Source organism: Hibiscus syriacus, unplaced genomic scaffold, assembly GCF_006381635.1.
Source record: "Hibiscus syriacus cultivar Baekdansim isolate YM2019G1 unplaced genomic scaffold, ASM638163v2 tig00110020_pilon, whole genome shotgun sequence".
Taxonomy (NCBI): Eukaryota; Viridiplantae; Streptophyta; class Magnoliopsida; order Malvales; family Malvaceae; genus Hibiscus; species Hibiscus syriacus.
In genome coordinates, this window is record NW_024062568.1 from 2,167,491 (window position 1) to 2,185,735 (window position 18,245).

Genomic DNA, 18,245 nt, shown 5'->3' on the forward strand with positions numbered 1-18,245 from the left:
GAGCTATATGAAAATAAGTTAAGTAATTACATGTGCAAATGGAAATGTTATGTGAAAAGCTATGTGGCTATGTGAAGATGTGTAACGATATAAAAGATAATGCCTATGTTATGTGATATGAGAGCTAGGGGTATAGTTGGCATGTCAAAAGTCGAGGGATTATCAGTGGTCCTTCGAGACAAACAGTGGTCCTTCGGGACATAGTGGTTCTTCGGAACAATCAGTGGTCCTTCGGGACATAGTGGTCTTTCGGGACATAGTGGTCTTTCGGGACAAATATTCAGTGCCCCTTGAGGGAATTATACGAGCTGTGGTGACAACATAGTGCACAACCTCTATGTACTCGCATATCTTTAGTTCTCACATGTATACATGGGCTAATAAAGAGATAATATAAATAAACTTGATATGATGATATGTTTGTTTCCTTGTGAAATGTTATGTGTGATATATGATTGTACAAATGGTAATTATAAGATCATATGATAAAAGGAATCTATGATAGTGATAAAAATAAAGATGATGATATAGTTGCTTGATTGTATATGTTATATGATATAAGTGAGTACATGTTAAGATATATGATATGAACATGAGAGATTATATGAACAAGAGAATAAGATATATGAATGATAATGACATGTATGTATGTATGTAGTGTATTTGTTACATGAATAAGGATATGAGTGGTATGATATAATAACAGTAATTATTCATGCATGATTACAAGTTATAGTTTACATTATATGTTTATTTGCCTCACTAAGTCATCGACTTAGCGTGTGAGTGTTTCACACGTAGGTTCTGAAAAGCGAGAGGAGAAGTGAAGAGGAGCGAGACAGGTCAGACTCTCCTTTCCAATATCAGATCAGAATTGTAGTTAAGTGTAGATATTTGATTGTATATAGTGTGTTGGCATGTAACGAAATTGTGAATTACTAATGCTCTGATTGATTTTGTTTATTTTGGTCCAACTTGTGTGAATTAACATTTTTTATTTTAATGGAAGTTTAAAATTTTCATGATTTTCTTTAAGAGTCTAAGTTTGAAAAGTCAATGTGATATCTCGGACTCGGATCCGGGTCGGATACGGGTTGGGGGTGTTACAAGTTAAATTATAAATAAGTTACTTTTTCTTTCCAAGAGTTATAATTTAATTATTTAATATAATAATTTTCTATTCTATCAATCTGATCCTAAATTAGAATAATTTAACATTTATACTATCAAATCAAGCGAATCCATTATATCAAAACAATAATTGGATAACAATGTTGTACCATGTTACCGTAAAAGTCTTACATCAGTGAATATTGACCAATTATATCCTCTAAATGTAATTAAAACTTTAAAAGCATCAACAAAATTTCTTTTAAATGTACAATGACAAAGACACATTTCATAAGAAAGATTTGGTCAACTCTCCTACATAGTGTCTCACACAGAACAATAAACGTAATGTTCTCATTGGTAAAGTTCACCATCATATAAGATATTGAGAGCAATGCTAGGCAATATGAAATTAATATAATATTTCTAAGAGAAGAGCAAACAATTTGAGAGAACATATTGAATTGATGGAGTTTTTAAAAATTAAGGGTTATTTATAAATTGTTTCAAATTAAGACCGAATTGATAAAATGTATTAGTTTAGAGATAAAAAACTAATACTATACTAGGTCACATTAGACTTTTATTTCAAATTTTAACGATAAAGTGATATGTTTTTAACATTTTTTTTGAATAGTTCTTACCTAGGCCTCAAGGGAAGGAGAAGGAGAATTTTAATCATAATAGGTATTGAATCCACAACCTAAGAAGAAAAAAAGAGATATCAACAGAAAGATTTTAATCACTTATCGCAGATAATGTTACCAATGGTGTGCATAAATTGGCAAATGGCCAATAGTATTAACCACTAGTGAAATTTGGTTGTACCGACATTTATATTCTATCTAGTGGTCCAATAATCATATTATAGTATTTTATTGGCCCTTTATTTTTGTTTTATTTATTTTAGAACACTTCAAATATTTATTAATAATCTTAACAAGTCAAAAGACTTGAGTGACTTGGGATATAATTTATCTAATTTACTTAAATTAAGTATTAACCACTAGTAAAATTTGTTTTACCAACATCTATATTATATCTAGTGGTCCAATACTCATATAATAATATTTTAGTTTCCCCATCATTTTTTAGAACTCATCAAATATTTATTTACTGCTAATCTTAAACAAGTTAAAAGACTTTTGAATATAATTATTTAATAAATTATAGAAATTTGAGGAATCTAATTTGAATATTTGATCCTGCTTGCATCTTGAAAATAAATTGGTCAATGATGAGAGGTTGCTGAAGCAATTGGTCAGATGTAGAAAATATAATATTATACATAAAGGGTGGTTTGTTTGCTTACCGTTACTCATTGATTTGGGTTGATCTGCAAGCAACTGGGATTTCGATTTCCGAATCATATTTATTCCTATTATACACTTAGTCTCACCATAAAAAATAATTTATTTTTTTAATAAATTTAAGTGAATATAAAATAATATATGCTTAAAGACTCAATCTTTTGATAATGAATTCTTCTACTTTTATATACACAGTATTTGAATTCAATACTTTAAAAAATAATAATAAATCTATTAACCGCTAAAATTATTCTATTCGTCAAAATATAACATTTGTTAGTGTGATGACAACCTTTGAAAGAAATGCTATATTTTGAAAATGATGCATTTTGAAATTTCCTCAAAAACTTTTCGTCCAAATGCATTACATGTCAACGTGACAACATCCTTTAATGGGAAATGGATAATAAGTGGACGTATGTAATACTATACTTTTGGATATGTCTTCATAAGTCTTCATTACATGAATCTTTTTATGTTTAATTTGATCTTCACACATTTTTTTACTTGTCAGAGTCCCTAAAAGTTTGCATCCTCCGATCACAAACTATTATAATGTGTCAACGAGATCTAAATAAGACATTTGACAAGTTCACGTGATTTATCAAGATGAAATCGAAGGTTTAACTATCAGATCATTTTAACTTGATCATCATAAAAATAATAATAATCACGACCCTAGGACTGACTCACACTAAAAATCACTATAAATATCCTCAATTGATATTGAAAAGGGGGATAGACTTACCAAAACCGATTGGTCCTCTTTCTTCTTCCTTATATTAATTCATTCATTCTTTCTTTTAAACACCGACCAATAATCATTCTCTCATTAGTCGCAATTATTTATTCAAATTATAAAAGGTGAACCGTTAACAAACACAATTTGTTTTATCAATAATATATATATATATATATATTAATGAAGATACTATTTTAGATCGATATGATAAATATATTGATTTAAAAAATATATGGATAACAAATACAGATAATAGATATTATTGCTTTGCATATTAATGGTTAGGTCTTAGATTATTGAAAAAAAAATATTTATTTTGGATTAGCTGTCAAAATTATTCAAAGATTTGTACTAAACAAATTCATTTTTCTAACGAACATTATCTTCAAACGATATAGTTGTTGAATATACCTTAAAGAACAGCTCAAATATAAATAAATAATTATTCTTTTCTGAATTGTTAATTGGTATCTGATTTAATGTAGAAATACATTATGTGAGCAATCCTTCCGGTCCAATTTATTTCATTCGCAAACGTAAAGATTAAAATTTCTGACATTGTTTTAAAATTTTAATATTTTATCCTACTAAACCAATTAGTTGTTAGTGAAATAAACAATTATTGATTCTAATCCGTGTGATTTGAAATTGAACCTATGAATATTATTAACAAATTAATTAAAATATATTTTATTAAGAAATTAATTAAAATATTGAATTCAAATCACGTCTAGGATAGACATATTATTGAGTCAGTTAGTCTAGGGCATACAATTTGTTTTTACCCTCTCGGTTCTAAGACTTTGCATTAACTAATCTGGATCGATCCGTATCGCACGCCTGACTTTGGCAAGTGAGTCTCTCAATAGGGATTTTCTGCATACCCAATGACTCGAATTCGAGACCTTGCTTAAGCGGTATCAAGTTGCTTACCACTTTAACCAACCCATGTCGATTAGGACAGACATATTTTATTAATATAAATTATATAATTTATAAGAAATTTATTTTATTTATTAGTGATATAATTTTATTTTATTTTTTTACAAATGAGATTCTAAAATAGTCATATGTTCTATTTAATTAGAAGTTAGAGTTTATGATTTATAGTTAAAATTCAGGACCACAGTCTATAATTAAAAGTTATGTTTAGATTTTAGGGTTTATTATATTCAAATAGGACACGTAATAATATTAGAATCCAGTGAGTTTTCTTTTAGTGTTAGTCAAAGATTTGGACCGGAGATATTAAATCAGGTAAAATATGCAAATAGTTCTATGATTGTCATTGTTTTATCGATTCACTCAATTATTAAAAGTTATAAAATAATTTTCATATTATAAAACGTTATTTTTTTAGTTATTCAACTATTAAAAGTTACAAAATTGTTACTTGACTACATGTTACCGTTTTATTGAGTCTTTCGATTATTAAAAGTTATAATATAATATCAAATGATCAAATATAATCTATACAAAATAATATCAAATGTATCAAATAAGATTCTAATTAAGTGAAAGTGAATGTTGTTCTCTTAAGATATATTGGGTTTGAATAACTACGTCTGCAAAGTGTGTGTTGTCAAGTGATTAAGAAATTCCTCAACATATACAACTCTTAGAATCATCATAAACAAATAAAAAAATATGATACGAAATCATTCGGTCATCCCTCCGTCTAAAATGATAAAATTATTCTTTAAGTTTATTCAAAGATAATAAAATTTGATTTAGTCCTTTAAAAAAATTATAACGTTACAAGTTAGTACAATCATAAATTACATTTTAACTCGACTCTCATACAAGTTATAATTCAATTCCGAGCCTTAACAATATTTTATTGCTTTGTTTTGGACATCAAATTACCAATTTATTACCTAAAAATGAGAGAATTAGTGAAGCGATATATATTTTTTTAACAATTTGATATAAATACGTATATTACTCAAGCTTTTCTTTACTCATAAATGAGAGGATTTTAAACACGTAAACATATTTAATCTTGTATTCTCTTGTTTATTGTACCAATAATAATATTAACTGATTAAACCCGATCAGTTAATGATGTAATATTTTAGGTCAATGCAACACTTGTGTGACTTACGGGACACTACTACTAAAGCATAGCTAGTTGGAGCATGCTCCTTATTCTTTTCATATGTGTCCTTTTTAAGAAGCAAAAAGGTCAATGCCATTGTTTCAACGGCATCTTTGCAATCTTTTCTGTTGTCCCCATAAACTATTAATTTCTCCCACTCGCATTCCAATGCACGTGTTCTTATTTCCAACTTGTTATGGAGTTTTTATTAATAAAATATCCAAATATAAACATTTATAGAAACCTTTTAATATATATATATATAAATCAAATATTTATCTTAAATTGATTGATTATAATGTATTATTTGTTTGAATTTTTTTAATTTATTGACAATGCACACACGTCTTGCAGATAAAATTATTTAAACTTGGACTTCTAGAAATAATAATACTTCATTTTACCACTAAAGTCGATTAATGAATTCACATTTGATAAAAAATTTAAGTTTTATATTTAGTTAACAAATCTTATTATTATATATATATATATATATAATAGAAAATTATAAGTGTGTAGAGAGAGAAGGGAAGTCAAGCAAACCATTACATACTCTGTAAATTGTAGCGGGCAAGCAACCCTGTGAGTTTTTGCATGCCTTTTGTGTTTTTACCTGCCTTTCTAAAATTGAATCATATTCGTTGTTCATTTATTATTAAAAATGATTTTTTTTAGTAACATTTTTAGATATAAAAAATAATTTTAAACCAAACTTAATCTGAATAACAAAATAAAAATAAAAATCCAAATCATTAAAACGAACATACATTGTGATAGTATAGTTATATATATTATAATATAAAAGAAAGATTAATTGATACACATCCAATATAGAATTTAAATTATATAATTTCATTTAGTTAAATTCAATTTTTAATTATTGGCCGAAAGCGAGGAGGGAACTTTCAACTCGTGTGTAACATTTGACCTAACAACATTGATTTTGGAAGAATGTTCATTTTGTCATTTTATCACCTTATCAAAGTACATACATTTCATCTATCATGTTTAGAAATGATCCAAAAATAATTTTTAGAATATATTTAAATGTATTAACAATATAATTTCTATGTATTAAATAAATACAAACAAATTTTAAGTGTAATTATAGATTTAAAAATACTTTTTAAAAGATATATATATATATATATATATATATATTAATAATAAAAAGAAATTTGCATAGGGTAGACACAATAAAATTTCAAGATAATTAAAAATTCAAATCTCAAAGTAGATGCAAATCATCATTGCATAACTTTATACCCGCTATTGTCAAAATAGACATCGTCAATTAAATAGATAACTAATAAAAGAACAATTTGATTTTTAAGGTAAACACATACCTACCTTACCCTCTACTGCTTATGCATCTACACATAACAATTAATACTTAGGGCCAATTGTAACCGTGACCACTTAATCACTAAGACATTTTAATTTAACCATAAATCTTTTAATTTTATTAATCATATTATATTACTACTTAAATAATATTAATTAAATTATTTATCATTACCTTTAATAGAAAAACTAATGCGAAAGTTAATAAAATATATAATTATATATTTGACTCAAACTAAAACCTTACTTAAACGATATCAGACTGCTTACCACTCAACTAACCCCTATTAGTACATATTTGATTATTAATACTTATATATTTTACCAATTTAATCATAATTTTATTCTAATTAAATAATTATAAGAAACCTTAAACTAATTGATAGAATAGATAAATATATAATTAAATCAATTTTCCGTCAAATGACAGGTGACCAAGTGGCATTATGAGCGTGATTTAGGCAAAATTAAGGCGTGAAACATTCATCCAGTAAGAAATAAGATGACAAAAGGAACGGATTCTCTAATTTAATTAAACTTAGTCAAATCCTACCATTCATAGAAATTCCAGAATTCTACCTGATTCCACTGATTAGATAACAAGTACCTATGCATCAATACTGCTCTCGCCTAAAACTTGACATATCATAACGACATCGCTTAATAGCGGTCAAAGGAAGACGGGCGACCTCCCATGCCTGGACGATCGTAAGGGCCAGCCCTGTTACGGTAGCCTCTTCCATCATTCCGTGCTGGCCCTCCGCTTCCATACCTATCGTTGCCTCTTGGAGCAACATCTCGAAACCCCCTCTCTTTGCCGTAGCCATTTTGAGGGAAACGATCTGAACCACCATAGCGATCAGCAAATCGATCTCCACTAGGCGGATACCTGCATTGTTTATGGAAACATTAGAATCAATATGACAGACATGTCAAACCTGAGCAGTAACATTAGGTGAAACCTTATACCTGTCGCTAATGAAACGATCTCTGCTGTCAAAACGGTCCCTATCTCCAAATTGTCCACCGTCATAACGGTCATCAATGTACCGATCACCACGGTCATCTGCTCCACCATATCTTGAACGTGAAGAAAACATGCCGCCACTCACACCTCGGCCACCACCAGCTGAAGGGCAATCACGAGCCCAGTGCCCAAAGCGCCCACATTTGAAGCATTCATCTTGTGCAACAGGCCTGTCTCCACCTGCATAGCGACCCCTGACACTCGTTGGGTAACCTCCTCTATAGCCATGATCAAGATCATCACCCATCTTGGGTTGAGCCTTGTTCACCGAGATAGTGCGCTCCCCTAACTCTCGCCCATGCATCTCCCTGATAGCTTCATCCATGGACCGGCGATCTGCGAATGTAATAAATCCAAATCCACGAGATCGCCCTGTATCTCTCTCCACCATGATCTACAGACATCCACACACAAATTTCTCATCCCAAAAATAAAAGAACATGTAAAGCAAGTACTAAACACTGCAAACAGATTTATACAGCATCATAAACATTTTAACATAGAAATAAACGAGCAAGTATAGTGCATCATTTTGTACATTAAAGGATAGAAGTGACATGGATACAATACCCTACAGAAAATATTAAAAGCTGTTAATCAAAAGTCTTGTAGCTCGTGATGAATTCAAGCTCTGCATCTTGAGACATTAAATAAATTTGATGAACGTCACTCTAGACAATTATGTCTCCAAACTACTGTGCATGTATTACTTATATCACCAGACAGTTCGATTTTACTATAAAAAGAAAAAAGTTGATGTGTGGAACATGGTGCTACAGGGAAAATTGCAAAATTCATAAAACAAACTATATTTCCAGTAAAACTTCATCAACTTCATCTATGGAAATGAAATAAATGAACTTTGAAAACACAGGAATAAAGAAGGAAGCATAACTTACTTTCTCCTTGTTATAGTTGGTTATGCATTGATATGATATTGCAAAGATTCTTAAAACAGAACAGAAGATACCGAAAAATTTTCCCTTTTCTGATCTGGTAAATAAAACTCTGACCTTATCTCATTTCCCACAGAAACCGGTTTATGCAGAACTTATCAAAATCTCCATATGGTCAAACAAATGAATTCTTTCTGATTTCTGTTTCTCTTCCTCTTTATTGTTACATTTCCACCAGTCAGTGTTAACAAACAATAGACACTGGTTCTACGTTGGGCTAATATCAATCCTTACCAAGCCAAAAACATTTTCCATATCAATCAGTTTGTCTGCAAGCTATAAATAACATGAGAAGCAGACATCATCAAGCTTTATATGCTGAATACTGTACTTCTCATGTCCATGTGCAATCAGTTAGCGAGGAGAGATTCAAAAGCGGGTTCAGCCAACTGCCACAAATAGGGAGTCCAATATCTTACAGTTTCAGCATTCTTGGTCAACACAACTGGATAAATTTGAAAAGGCTCTCACTATAAAGTCTGAGGGAGATATCACAGTCACTACAATGCTGTAAGCTTCCAAAACTAACTGCTATAGAGAGTGCTTGATATATTATCTACCATACAGATGCAGTCCCGGGAAACGAACAATTTTGGATAACAAATTGGGGCTTGCTAAACTGATTGGCTGAACGGTGGTACAAAATTGAAAGACTGAGATTTGAACTTGCTATACAAATATCCATGGATCAAGTCTTCAGATTGATCAGACATTAGGTTTTAAACTAGTTTAGAATGTTAGGTAACAGGAAAAAGGAAATCAACAAAAAGAATCTCAAAATAAGGCCAAAAAAAGGTATCTTAAGCCACAGTCTAACCACATAAGCCGAGATGATATCAATCCCATCCAAAAGAACTAACTCTGCCCCAAGGAAAACTACATAATCATGCCGGAGTACATACAGCTGCTCTTTGCCATCATTTCGAACATAGTGGCCAAGAAAACCGGTGCTAATGAGTAGAGACAAAAGTCGTAGACTCCACAACAACAAAAGAAAAGGCCAGGCACAGAGAATTCTACAGCAACACAAGGCTCCACAAGTAAAAAAGGTCTATAAATGCTTTCATACACCCTAGAAAAGGAAAAGATATCTTGAAAAAACTCTGATCCTCTTAGAAGGAAAATAGACACAAATTGATGACTCATTTGTCGTCCATGAAAAAGAAAAACTATGGTCTTGCCATATAATTTTCGGAACGAACTCCACAAAAGCTTCACTGCGATGCTTACCACAAACAGCCACTTAAAAAGCAATGCATATTTCTTTAGACAGTCTCAATGGTCATTTCGGGCTCTTCAAAAGTAAAATTCACAGATAAAGCAAAAAACTCAAGGCTTGTTCCTGCTTGCAAGGATCCTTTTATCCCAACAAAACCGTTTCTCCATAACACAATTTAAAACAATCAATTTAAACTTCATCTCCCTTCCATGAAGCAAACATCTTAATTAAACAAATACTTTGTGCTTGAGCATTATAAATAGCTTTACTTTGCACTTCAACAACTTGATGCAGTCACCCTGACCAAAAACACTCCCTAAAAATCCCATCCACAGCATGTTGAAATGTTCTTAAAGCAATTCAAAAAGACAAGAAACAAGAATAATTAATTTGATGAGGAAGAGAGAAACAAGAAAACTGAACACATTATTTTCAACCCTAATATCATATAAGCTTGTAAAACATTGATGCAATTTCTCTCTATCATCAACAAATATGTAAAACATAGACACGAAACTTGCAGCAGTGCATGTTTTAAGTATCATAGCAAATTCGGCACAATATTGCCGGATAAATGTCAATAATGTCATAATAGAAGCTTCACTTCTCCATAATTAATCCATTCTGTTTTTCATTTTAATCCATTTGCAAAAGCATATAATATTCGTCCAAAATTGACGGCAAATTCAACAACCCATTTCCCACAAAGTTCACAATTTGTAAATCACCCACCAATTACTCTTATATAATTCTCCAGGCAACCAAACATAACATGGAAAGGGGGAAAACAAAGAAAAAAACAATTTATTTAATATTTGAAACCCCAAAAAAGAAGGGTACCTGAGATTCAAGAATTTTCCCGAACTGACTAAACGCATGCTCAAGCTGTCGTTCGGTGACATCCCATGATAATCCTCCGACAAATATTCGCTTCTCTTCTTTCCCTGCCATTCTTTACAAACAATTCCCTTCCTTCTTTAAAAACCTGCATACGAGAGAAAATAAAGCCAAAAAAGGATTAAAAAATTAAAAATATTTACCCGTTTCATGAGAAAAAGAATCCAAAGTTTTCAGAGAAAGTTTATTTTTTGTGTTTACCTCTCCTCTTTTGGCTTCGCAGTACCGTGATTATCTTTGGGGGGAGGGGGTATTTTATGTGAGATAAACCCTAGATAATTTCAAAGAGACGTGATTTTTTTTAGCTGATGGATTGTTGTACCGTACATTCTGGGAAGTGGGCCTTAAGGTACAACACTTGTGAGCTGAAGATAGGGCCTTTATGTTCTGGACTGGTCCATTCATAAGTTCAGTGAAATATTTTTTATTGTTATTTATTACTGATTTTTTAATAATCATAAATGAAAACGCTAAAGAAATTATTATTATTCCGGTGATGGAAAATACATTTTTTTTAGACTTAATTTAGGGGGAAAATGAGGAAAAAATTAGAAAAATAAGGATCTTCTTTAAATTAATCAGAAAAATAAATTATTTTGAAATAGTGTGATTAGAGGGGAATCGGGTCATTCGAATTGAATTAAGGTTAGATTATTTAAGTCAAATTATTTTGAGTTTAGACTATTATTGATTTTGATTCAATTTGGATTTGATCGGATTTGATTTAGATTTAGATTTAGTTCAAATTTATAATAAGTGAAGTCGAGTTGGATATTGGGTTGGATTCATACTTAATCATTTAATGTTCGGGTCAGTCCAATATCATATCAAATTAATCGATTTTTTATTCAAATCAATATCTAATCAGTCGATTTCCAGATCGGATCAATATTCAATCGATCGATTTTCGAGTTGGGTTAATATCAAATTGAGTAGTTTTCTATTCGGATCACCCTTTGAATCTTTGGATCAATTGGGGTTGAGTTGGGTATGATTCCAATCGAGATAAAAATTAGATAATGTAAAATATAATGGTTAAGTAGTAGTATAATAATATTGAATCATTATACTATTATCAAATCTAGTGATTAATTATTAGTACAATAAAACATACATTATTTTACTATTTATCATACATTATTTTACTATTAATCATATTGCTAAAATAAAGATAATAATAAAAATAAATTATTCGATCCGAATCAAATTATATAGTAGTGTATATCGGTCCAACAAAAATTCGATTCGATTTTGATTCAATTAAATTTGTTTCAAATTTTGAATCAAATTTAGATTATCATGTTCAGCCCCATATCGGATCTCGGACCGAGTAATTCAATTTCTAGCAATCGAGTTTAGGTCAAATTTATCAAATCCAGGTGTAAGTGTAATGCATGAAATCAATAATTGATCGATCCGATAAGACCGGTTAAACCAGTAAAAATTAAGTTTGACCGGTCCGGTTGTGTCATCGGTTTGACCTTCACTCCCCATTTTTTATCCTTGCCTAAAAGGAATACCTACCAGGATTCCAATTTAAAAAGTTTGATTGAGAAAGAGAATGATGATAAATGGCATTTTGATTAACTGTAGTTCAATTTTACATTTTGCAATATCAAACAATTACATGATGGAATACACATATAAACAATTACATGATTGAAAAATGTTTATTCAGGCAGTAAGGGAAGCCTAATAACACTTGTTCCTCCGCTGCTATCAGTTAGGGGCTTCAATCCGGTCTCGTTTCGTAAATCCGCTGTAGTTTCAAGGAATTCCGATGAAAGTTTTTTGTTCAATCTATGAGGAAGAATTTGCAGCCTCGGGTTAAGCTTAGTACTTGAGTTTTCTGCATCCAACTGATAACTTTTGACAAGCTTCAGCTGGCGGGTGATTATTTCGGAACGTCTCGGAAGAAGTTCGACGAGTTCACCACCGGGAATAACAATATACTCAATCGCTAGATGAACCTCCTACAAAAATACAAAAGGAGAAGTTGATTAACAAGAACATCATCAAGTGTAGATAATGGGGTTTTTGATTTTCTGGAATTAGAAAGTTGCAACAGAACATTGCTATATACCACAAAAATAATGTTTATTCTTGATTTCTTCGACGGCAAGCCAATATGAGCTGCTGAGCAATCAGGTCGAGCCTAGGGATCTTGAGAAAACATATGAACGTTGTGTTCCTCTGTTTCCTCAAAAATCCCAGCCTTGAAATGACCGCTGAGTAGCTTATTCCGTTGGCCGTCAAAGAACATCGACACAGATTATAATCTCGAGTATTCCTTATGAATTGCAATATAAATGCACTTTCACCAACAAGATTGCAAGAGTAACATTATTTTTGGAACCATTCGAGATGAAACAAGGGAAAGATGTAGCACCTCTAAGGCATCGATCTCTTCCAAGGTGGATTTTCGTTTCGGAGCATCATCTTTGATCCCAATATCGGAAGAATTTCAGTTCTCGATGGTATCTGACTGCAATCCATAAAAAGAAACCTTGATATACATTGAACACACTGTGTATAGCGCCATCACTTTTTGCTAGTGGGTATGGTAAACCTCTGTTTCTTTTAGGAATAGGAGATCATCTTCATCTTCATCACCAAAATCAATTCCAGCGTGTTTTTCTTCATTTACAAGCAAGTCAGATTGTTCATCTGCCTCATCATAATCAACTTCAGCATTTTCCTTTTCATTAAAAAGCATGTCAGATAGTTCACGATGGTCAATCTTAGTCACTACAGTAGACTTGATAGGAACATTAACTTCAAGCTCCATCTGACGGATTTCGAATAAAGGAGATTTTCCTATCAAACAACAATGGTTCTACTTAAACATCTTCTTATATAAAAAAAAATTGACTTCACTAAATACATGTGAAACGAATATAATCTACTAGCCAGTATAGCATTCGCTGTTGCATCTCTCCATCATCTCCAATCTCATTTGATGTATTTACAATGACGATGCGTTTCATGTGTTCATCTGCCAACATTCTAGCTATTTCTCTACAACAAAACAACGATTTTATCGGATCAGAAATTCTGTACCCAAGAAAACTAACAATTTTTTTTATATCAAATGTCTAAATGAAGATAACCAATTGATTGAATTCAACAAAGTTCTTTCAAGAACATTCAGTAAACTCAAGTAATAGATCAATTACACTGATGTAAGATCAGACAACATTAAAATTAAGAAACTTCGTGTTAATAAAATCGAATCCAATCTAAACAAAAGAGCTGTTCCTCCCACAAAGAGATAATATTTAATTATCAATCATTCAACAGATGTTAACCATGCTTGCAACTTAAAGCTAAACAAAAAGTATAGTAGCTCTCCATTAAAAACATGATTTGCTATAAAAAGAATCATATTTAAAGATCAAAACCTTCCATAACGTCAATAAAAAAAAGCATTATTTACAATATAATATGATATATCATATATATGAAAGTCAAATCTCAATCAAAATATCATTTGGTAAACAGAAAACAAAAATTCAAATCTGAAGCTTAATCTAGTTGGTTGAACGACCATCCTTTATCAGTGATTCGAGTCCATCATCTACGATCCTTTTCTACCTCGAACTGTAAAAGAAAGTTGAACGGAATTCAAATTAGACCTCACTAGTTCAATTATATTTAAAATTTTGGTGATTTTTACTTTCATCGCTTGACAGTTTGGCCGAGTGGTCTAAGGCGCCAGATTTAGGCTCTGGTCCGAAAGGGCGTGGGTTCAAATCCCACAGCTGTCAACTCCTCGTCATTTTTAACTAACAACTCGCACTTGGGTTTAGCCAATAACCAGTTTCAAACATTTTAAACTTGAATGACCTAATTGAAAACTTTTAATCGGGTGATTTTGTGTGTAGTTTACCTTTTATATTTAAGGGTAAACTACTCTAATGGTCACTATACTTTTAGGCCATTTTCATCTTGGTCGCCAAAATCAAAAACTTCCATTAGAATGTATATCGATAAGGAAAATTTCTATTCCGGTCATGGGATCATTAAATCATTAGCAATGACTGACTTTACACGTTCACATCTTAACAACAATTAAGTCAACATGCTTACATGTCATTTTATTTAATATATTGATATCATTTAATAAGATAATAAAATTTGTCACCGTCTTAATAAAAAAATTAAAAACATAAAAAATGACCTTTTGATGAAGGTGGAATTCAAACCAAGGATCCCTTATGAAAGGAGTCCAAAACTTAATTATTTAGTCAAATTTTAACTTTATATATTTTTCATAAAATAAGAATAGAATATTAGCCTTGGACCATGTAAAATATACGAAGAATAGGTACAATGTCTCTATTTTTTCCTTCACAGGACATCAAGTTTTTTTATTTTATTATTATTTAAATTAACATTGATATATTTAGATCAGGTCAAGTTTTAAAAGTCTTAATATTTAGTGTAGATGATTGTTTCACCTCTTTGAAGTCGATGACATAAATAACAAGTCTCAAATTTGTTCATTATAAATGTTATGAACACTAACATATATGTTATGCATAAAAACTCTGGTCAGTATCTTAAAATGATGACATACATTGTTATCATATTTAAACAATATTAATTTATTAAAGAAAATGATATGTAGGTAGGTATGTTGAATCAATTGTTGTTGACATGTGAACGTGTCATATCAGTATCGTTAATGGTTTAATGATACAATGATCGATATAAAAGTTTTAACTAAAGATAGTGACTACAATAAAAGTTTTTTAATTTTTGTGTTGAATGTAAACGAGACCTAAACGTCTGGTGACTGTTAATGTATTTTACCTTTTTATATTGAATATGCAATGACTTTTACATGTGAGGATTTGATCAAGTTGAGTATAAAAATTTCGAGTTATTCGAGCTAACGAATCCTATTTCATAACTCTAATTTTATTTGAAAATTTTTCGAGTTGAATCGAGTTTATAAAATTTGAGTTGAGTCGAGTTGTTATAGTTTCCATTTAAATTTAAATGTAAATATTTATAATATTATTCTACTACTATTTGATTCAAATTTAAATAATTTTTTATAACCACTAATTATTAAAAATTTTAAGTTATTCAAGTTTTATTTTATAACTGGACTCGAATTTCAAACATTTTTAAATCGAGTAAAATTTATGAAATTACAATTTAAAATCAATTTAAGTTAAAAAATTCAAATAAAAAATATTAATTTTTTAAATTGAATCGAATTTTACTGTCTACCTAAGTTAATGAATTTAAACACCGCGAATTCGGGGTAAGAAATGTCACTACTTCTGCTAGAAATGCAAATCGATTAGTGGATTTATAGTAATCCTAAAATCTGTCTTCTGAAATCTCAGGATTCTAAAAACTGGCGCAACGGGTTATCTTGGTGGAAGGCTGTGCCACGCTCCGGTGGACTGCGGCTAAACCATCCGAGCGTTGCTCCCGCTCACCATCGACCTCTCCGGACTTCATCTTCACCCACCAATGGAGCTTCTCTGGAACTCGCCGAAGGCAACGTCACCGACTACTCATCCCTTCTAGATGCATGCATGGCTCCGACTGCGACATCATCTTCCACGTTGCTGCCTTCCCGATCCTTCAGCTTCGTCTCCGTAAGCTAAAATCAAATCTCATTTTCACACTTAATAACTCCTCTTATATATGTGTACTGACAAGCTGCCATCAAATTGTTCGATAAAAGTTCAATGTTGATGGTCCTCGCAAGCTTACCGCCGACAATGTTGTTGCTCAAATTAGTAAGAAAATTCTTTCAAATTTCGTATATATCTCTTCATAACCTGTTTTAATTTTATTAATTGAAATATATGCAATTGTGCTTACTAAGATAATTGACCGGTTTAATTGGAGATCACCTGGTTACATATGTCATGGGAATGATAAGTTTCTTTCAGTCATGTTGGCCGTGAAAAAAGGGTCGACTAGGGGAGAATTATTTCCATACTAGATTATGAGATTCTTAAGAGAAGACGGAAATCATTGGAAGTCTAAAGTGGATGCATTGAAAGCTATGATGCAGGATCTTAATGCAGAGGATTCCTTCTTTTGTTTCTACAGCTTCTGAAGCTGCTGTAAGTTTCCCTCGATTTCCTCGTTCTTTTGTTCATTCATTAGTTAGAATTGTGCATTAGTCTGTTATATTTTTCTTGTGCCTAGTCTTTAAATGTTACTGTTATTTTGGGTTTTCTTCTTGCAGCTGAAGATTATAAAATAGTTTTTCAGTTTTTGGCTTAGTTTAGATAGTCATAATTCATTTTTGAACAGCCTTTTCAAACATAGTACGCTAGATTCTCTATTAAGTTTGATGCTGAAAGTGATTCAAAAATAGTTTGGAAAATGGCTATTATGGTATGGACAATAGTGCGTCGAATGACTCGAGTGAAAAAATTAACGCCGTGGTTAATTGTCTTGAATTGTTCATTTCCAAAAGTTATAGGGACTATATTTCTCTTCCTTTTTTTGAGATGGATCAATTTGCCCCAATTTTGAAATTGAGAAGATCTAAAAAGTTTTTTTTTTTGTTACCAGAGTATGTTTATATCAAATATGTTTTTCATCGCGTAATTGTATAAACAAAATACGGTTTCCCTGTATTTAACAAATATTTGTAGGTTCTCGACAGCGTAGAAAAGATGGACCTAAAACATTTCAGGCCTGTTGAACCATTGGGATCAGGTAACACTGGATGGAAACCACTTCTTTGTCTTTTGTAATTTCTTGACATACTTTGAACAAATTTATATTTGGATTATGGATAAATTAATTGATTAAGGTGAATTAATATGTGTGTATAATGTGAATTAGGCTTGTGTTTGTATTTATGTCGAAGAGTTGTGTAGAATTTGTTCTTTGTTGAATAATACTTTGGAATAGATTCTTATTGACTAGTTACATAGATAAATCATTTGTTCTGTAGGTGTCTAGCTGGTCCATTAATCTTCGCCTTGTTTCTGAAGATGTCAGATAAAAAATAGAGAATATGATTTTCTCTTCCGACGGCTTCATCTACTTCTAAAAGTTTGGCCGAGTGTATAAGGCACCAGATTTAGGCTCTGGTCCGAAAGGGCGTGGGTTTCAAATCCCACAGCTGTCAAATGTTTCCTTATTGAAAGGAGTTGTCTAGTTTAATTTTTTTTCAAGTTTATTAAGTCTTAGTTTAGTGGTGTACCATGTCTTGTGGCTGTAGTTTAGTGGTAAGAATTCTACGTTGTGGCCGTAGAGACCTGGGCTCGAATCCCAGCAGCCACATAATTTTAGTTTTTCCTTTTATCTTTGTGGTTCTACTGTGAGGATCGGTTGAGAATAAGATGACCTTATTGGGTTCTTTGATCTTTCAATCCGAGCACGAATATGAAATCCAATGACCATCATATTTTTCATTTTCAGCTTCCTCATATAAGGTATGGAAGTTAAGGGTAAGGTACTAATGTTTATTGTATGTATATTTTATGCAAGAATTGATGTTGGATACATTGTTCATGAAGTGCTGAAAACGATGTGTTTTAGGTTTTTGTTAAA

The 18,245-nt window shown here is 31.3% G+C and overlaps 1 protein-coding gene and 2 non-coding genes across 4 annotated transcripts; 2 read left to right on the forward strand and 1 right to left on the reverse strand.

Moving 5' to 3' along the window:
* Positions 1-7,108: 7,108 nt before the first annotated feature.
* Positions 7,109-10,992, reverse strand: LOC120213229 (glycine-rich RNA-binding protein RZ1C-like). Of its 2 annotated transcripts, none has more exons than XM_039211382.1 (4): positions 10,905-10,992; positions 10,647-10,791; positions 7,574-8,025; positions 7,109-7,493 (listed from the first exon to the last, which is right to left on the reverse strand). In XM_039211382.1, the coding sequence occupies exons 2-4, from the start codon at positions 10,755-10,757 to the stop codon at positions 7,265-7,267; spliced, it is 792 nt and encodes a 263-aa protein (XP_039067313.1). In that variant the 5' UTR covers positions 10,758-10,791; positions 10,905-10,992; the 3' UTR covers positions 7,109-7,264. The 2 variants fall into 2 exon arrangements, with proteins under 2 accessions (XP_039067313.1, XP_039067314.1); XM_039211383.1 differs by lacking the exon at positions 10,905-10,992 and adding an exon at positions 8,531-10,122 and having other exon boundaries at positions 10,647-10,783.
* A 3,398-nt stretch (positions 10,993-14,390) lies between these two features.
* On the forward strand, positions 14,391-14,470 carry TRNAL-UAG. The gene has a single exon. It is a non-coding gene; the product is annotated as a tRNA-Leu (tRNA).
* A 3,433-nt stretch (positions 14,471-17,903) lies between these two features.
* Positions 17,904-17,975, forward strand: TRNAH-GUG. Its single transcript has one exon. It is a non-coding gene; the product is annotated as a tRNA-His (tRNA).
* Positions 17,976-18,245: the final 270 nt, after the last annotated feature.

What these genes read in the sequence shown, in the direction of transcription:
- LOC120213229 (XM_039211382.1), bottom strand. Translation starts at nt 10,757, where the DNA reads ATGGCAGGGAAAGAAGAGAAGCGAATATTTGTCGGAGGATTATCATGG. An exon ending in GGAAAATTCTTGAATCTCAG is followed by an intron (nt 8,026 to 10,646) that starts GTACCCTTCTTT and finishes GGATGTCTGTAG; the next exon opens with ATCATGGTGGAGAGAGATAC. An exon ending in GATCGTTTCATTAGCGACAG is followed by an intron (nt 7,494 to 7,573) that starts GTATAAGGTTTC and finishes TAAACAATGCAG; the next exon opens with GTATCCGCCTAGTGGAGATC.